Source organism: Plutella xylostella, chromosome 23 (assembly GCF_932276165.1).
Source record: "Plutella xylostella chromosome 23, ilPluXylo3.1, whole genome shotgun sequence".
In the NCBI taxonomy this organism is placed as follows: Eukaryota; Metazoa; Arthropoda; class Insecta; order Lepidoptera; family Plutellidae; genus Plutella; species Plutella xylostella.
The window spans coordinates 4,930,656-4,936,287 of record NC_064003.1 but is presented as its reverse complement, the minus strand read 5'-3'; the positions used below and the strand labels follow the sequence as shown (position 1 = coordinate 4,936,287).

The 5,632-nt window shown below is 44.6% G+C and overlaps 1 protein-coding gene across 1 annotated transcript; it reads right to left on the bottom strand.

Moving 5' to 3' along the window:
* Nucleotides 1-4,917, bottom strand: LOC119693379. The gene is made up of 2 exons (XM_048629477.1): nucleotides 3,847-4,917; nucleotides 1-183 (listed from the first exon to the last, which is right to left on the bottom strand). The coding sequence occupies exons 1-2, from the start codon at nucleotides 4,853-4,855 to the stop codon at nucleotides 179-181; spliced, it is 1,014 nt and encodes a 337-aa protein (XP_048485434.1). The 5' UTR covers nucleotides 4,856-4,917; the 3' UTR covers nucleotides 1-178.
* Nucleotides 4,918-5,632: the final 715 nt, after the last annotated feature.

Below are 5,632 nucleotides of genomic sequence, written 5' to 3'. Positions count from 1 at the left end.
GGTCGCCACCAAGACTCTGTCGAAACATGCCACGTGACGGGGCGGCGGCGCTGCTGTGCAGTCACGTGATCTGGTGACGCTGCTGTGCTGTCACGTGACACGTTTGACGTTCCGACCGGGACTTCCGTTTGACCGGATACGACACGGCCATTCTGCCTCTACACACGTCCTCGTGTGTTTACTCTGAAACAAACGAATTTCGCACAGTATTCGTTCGGTCATTCCTGACCTAAGTCAGTCATTGATGACTACCAAATGTTTACAAATAAAGCAATTTTTCAAAATCTGGTCTTTATTTGATACTATTTACAAGCTAAATGACAATATTCACTAAGATCTAATACACACCATTCATCATCATCATCATCATCATCATAATTTAATTAACATTGACTATTAACAACACCATTAACTTTCAGAATCATTAGGGAATCATTACCAATGCACGAAGAATCAAATACCACCAAATAATCAACAGCTCTACAAATCACATTATCTCAATGATCACATCAATAGCAACTTAGATGATAGTAAGTGTCCCATTCGTGGCCTAGAGCTACTCGAGCTCACCAACACGCGCATCCTCTCCAAGGATCGCAGAGTACAACCATTACTCTTTGGTCTCTACAAAGACCCGGCCTCCGCCAGAACCATCCGCCCATCGCGTACCCACGGTTTGCCCTCCGCAAGCAAATACCGACTTCTAACGAGCTACGACTACGGCATGGTCTCTGGTATAGCCGACCAACCGAACCGAGCACACCTTACTCCATCATCGCAGCATCAACATGCTCTACTTCCTCACGATCACTCTCCTCATTAGACATTTCGATTGGTATTTGACCCTCCGGCATTTTTCGCAACCTATCATGTGCGTACTTGTATGTTCTTTTACAATTCAACGATTTTAACACATACCGATCGCCTTCTAAAACCTCTATTATTCTAAACGGCCCTTTGAATTTCGGGTCCAACTTTGTTTGATTCCGCTCCTCATTTTCAATCAAAACAAAATCACCGATAGAGAACTTATTCAGTTTTGCCTTAGTTGAATCAAAACGTCTCTTATCATAGACTGCATTTTTCTCAATCCTTTCTGACGCCGATTGCCTAACTTCTTCGAGATCAATAGTATGCTCTACCTCATCTGCCATCAGATCTAGAGGACGAGCAACTTTGCCTATCATGAGTTCCAGGGGACTGGCTTTAGTGACTCTATTTACTGTGTAATTTATTGCCAATTGAACGTCTCCTAGCGCATCCTGCCATGACCTATCACCGCTCGACTCTACTGCTGTCAACATTGCCTTTAACACGCTCATTATCCTCTCTACTTGCCCGTTCGCTCTAGCTGAACCAGTCGCAATGAGATGTAGAGCAATGTCTTTGCTCTCACAAAACTGTTTAAAATCATTGCTAGCAAAGCATCGGCCTTGGTCAGCTATGAGACGTACAGGAGCTCCAAACAAAGCTACACTATCCTTCACGGCCTGAATGCTGCTCTTCGAGTCAATGTTCTTAGTATGGTAGAGTAGGACGTATTTCGTAAAAGCGTCTATGAGCACAAAAACATACTCTTTGGTGTTGTTTTTACCACTGAGCTTACCGGTAGCGTCGATGTGCACCGTGTGCCACGGGACTGTCACCTTAGGTATTGGGTGAAGTTCAGCCTGTACCTTGCCTGAATGTTTTTTGGCAACTTTGCATGTAACACAATTGTCAGTAAACTTCTTCACGTAGCGACACATACCTTCAAACCAATAATGGTCGTAGAGCTTTTCTAAGGTCTTCTCCCACCCTAGATGTATCAGCGATTCATGTACGTTGTTTATGACAGACCATCTCATCGCTCGGGGAACTATTGGTAAACATTTTGTCTTACCGTGTCGTTGCACCTTTCTGTAGAGAACACCAGAACGTATCTCATAAGTCTTGGCTAGATCCTCGCTCATCTCACCATCGTTGAGGTCTGCTATCAGCTTCACAATCTCTCCATCGCGCTGTTGCTCTGCATAGAGCCAGTTTTCAGAAAGCTCGGTTAAGTTAACCATCTTCTAGGCGCATTTGACTACTGGCTCCTTTGGTTGAGGTGTAAGATGATTTCTAGAGAAGAAATCTACGTGTGCCATGTGCTTACCTGCTCGATACACCACATCAAAGTCGTAAGACTGAAGGAAAGCCCACCACCTGTGAACTCTAGGTGTCAGATCAATTTTGTTCCGTGATGATTTGAGCGAATTACAGTCGGTCACCACTACAAACCTTCGTCCGTGTAGGTATTGCCGGAAATGTTTGATGGCATTTACGACAGCGAGCGTTTCCAATTCATAAGAATGGTATCTAGACTCCGCCGGCGTAGTGCGCTTGCTAAAATATGCTACTGGTCTTCGCTTACCATCCACGATTTGCAGTAAAATCGCTCCATAACCCTCGGCACTAGCGTCGGTGTGAAGTTCCACTGGATGCTCTGGGTCAAAGATCATCAGGACCGGTTCCGTGGTAAGAGTCTCTATAATTTTCTGTCGAGCTTCTTCGTGTTTGTCTGTCCATGCAAACTGTGTCTTACCTGATATCAAGATATGTAGAGGGGCCATGATGCGAGAGAAATTCGGCACGAACTGTCTAAAATAGGAGGCTAGACCTATAAATTGCCTCACCTGTGTGACTGACTGGGGTGGAGGCAGTGCAGATAAAGACTCTACCTTACGTTTGTTCGGCCTTATCTCACCCGCTTCGATCTCATAGCCTAAATACTCTATCCGGGTTTTAAGAAAAGAGCATTTCTTCAAGTTTAATGAAAACCCTGCCTTTGTAAGTACATCTAATACTGTTTTCAGCCGCTCTATACCTTGCTCTACATTTTCTGATATTATCAGGACGTCATCAACGTAAACAATCACGTACGAGTAAGCAAGCTCTCCTAGAGCATTTATGATAGCTCTCTGAAAAACTGAAATTGCATTACGCAAGCCAAAGGGCATGGTAAGGAATTCATATTGGCCGTTACAAAAGCGGTCCGTTCGATGGATTTATCGTCCTTGACAGGAATTAAATGGAAGCCACTTGCGCAATCTAGCTTTGTAAAGTAATAAGCACCATGAAGCCTAGAAATCTGGTCTACAATCAAGGGAAGTGGATAATTATCGGGGACAGTGTTGCTATTCAACTCACGATAATCAATGCACATACGATCAGCTCCGTCTTGTTTCTTTACTAAGAGCGCAGGACTCGCAAACGGTGAACAACTGGGCCTAATTATGTTTGCACGCAACAACTCTTCTACTCTATCACGCATAATTTTACGTTCTTCCGGTGATAAACGATACGGACGTCGCTGCACGGTACGATTGGGGTCAATTAATTTAATTTCTAGCTGTCCCGTTGTAACGCGGGTGGTTGGAAAACCAACGATAAAAAAATCAGCAAAAGGTTCCAACGCACTATGCAACTCGCAAAGTTTATCATCGGGGATGTCTGTATTGATGTTTTTTAGGTCGTAGGCCGGGGCACTAGGTACTGAATCACACTTATTTACCACACATAACCTTGTCAGAGTAAAATCCTTTGCAGTCATGTTAACTGAGTAACCGTTGCTCAAAATTTCTCTACCTAGCATGATATCGCTTCGTAGGTACACATCAGGCAAAACGTGAAATAAGATCTCCATCCTGAATCCATTAATTTCTACCTCACTCAATATTTGCAAGCTACTAACAACATTATTATTTCCTATGCCTATCAGTGTCACTGCATTATTGATTCGTTTTCCACTAAACTTATTAGCAATCTTTTCTTTAATAAGCGAACACTCTGCACCAGAGTCATAATGAAAAACAAAATGCTCACCAAGATGTTTTAGCTCTCCGGTTGGGGGCTCGACCACACAAAGGTCGACTCGTCGCTCTGGCCTGGGGGTAGACGCGGGGGCTGGGCAGCGCGTCGCGATGTGGCCCGGTTCGCCACACTTGAAGCAGATGATAGCTCGGCTGCTGGCTGGCTGTTGCTGGTGGCTAGCTTGGGATGACGCTGGGGCTGGCTGCTTTTTAGGATACAATCCTTTGAGACGACAATCTGCTTGTTTGTGTCCGAGTTTTCCACACAAAAAGCACTTCACTGTTGTAGGTTGTGAAAACTTTTGTCGTTTCGCGTTGTCCATTACAGGCTTGCTTGCTTCAGTCACGGTAGGGGATTTCCGCTTCAGGTATGAAAAGGCCTGCAGTTCTTTTTGCAACTCACTGCGAGTGGAAATTTCTGTTGTGAATGCGAGACGATTTAAACGGTTGTCGAATTGTGCAAGATGGGAAAGCACAACCGACACTGCAACTTGTTCAATACTCGCATTTTTCCAGCGGCTCATGAGTGCGGTGATTTGGCGGCTCGCGTAGGCACCGTAGGTCTCTTTTTCAAGCGGTTTATCATTGCTGAGGTTAATGAGGGTAGCCGCATTTGTTTCTACGCACACAAATCTTGATGTGAAGAGCTCTTTGAAATCAGCCCATGTCATACCTGGGTACGTTATTTGAGACAGCCAGGTTGACGCTGCTCCTTTGAGGGCCTTGCTCAAGGTCATGATGAGCTGTCCGCCTTCTATAGGGTTTCCGGTGAAGCACAGGTCTGCCGTCGCGCACCAGGATCTTGCATCCACGTCGGGCTTGTCAGGGTCGAACTTGGGTAGGTTCACTGCACTGTTCACACTGGGGGTCTTTAGCGCTTGAATTAGTGCGCGCATTTGCAAATTTTGCATTTCAAAAAGTCCACGCCATTGTTCATCACTATTGTTTTCACCACGATTCCTCTCGTTTTCTTGATTTGATCCCACTTCTGATGTCGCAGGAGGCGGCACCGGGTTATTCATTGTGGGCAGACAGTAGGGTAATCAAGAAACGAGGAACACAAAGTTAATCTTCTCACTTTATTTTAATTTAACGGACACTGTACAAATCAAATGCTAGGCTATAATATTCACACACAGACACTTCACAAACTGGGTACGGAACGAGGGACAGTTCCAAGGTGCTTCGCGACTGGCGCTCCAACGAGAAGTGAGCTCCGCTGGGCGGCTGGTCGCCACCAAGACTCTGTCGAAACATGCCACGTGACGGGGCGGCGGCGCTGCTGTGCAGTCACGTGATCTGGTGACGCTGCTGTGCTGTCACGTGACACGTTTGACGTTCCGACCGGGACTTCCGTTTGACCGGATACGACATATATATATATATTTTTCTCATTATTAGATTTATATACTTATATATATTTAGATTGATTAGATTAAGTACCTATATTTATATTTCTTTGCATCTTTCTTTGTAAATTAATATTGCTGTCTAAGCCAAATCAAGTTTTTCTTTCTTTCTTTCTTGCGAAAAACAAACGAACGTGACTTGGCATGCACTCGGTAGTACATTTAATACAACACACAAAAAAATTAGTCGTGTTATCGGTCCGCAACTACTTGTTTCGCAAGCGAGAGTGATCCTTTCTGTTATGAATAGCTATATACGGAACTGCTGCTTTACGGTTTGCTAAAGAATACAAATAGTGTTCGCGGTCGTTTACAACCAATTAATAGAATGCACCTGAACGCACACGATGGCTCAGGCTCACTGAATTATTGAAAATCTGAAATTAAAGC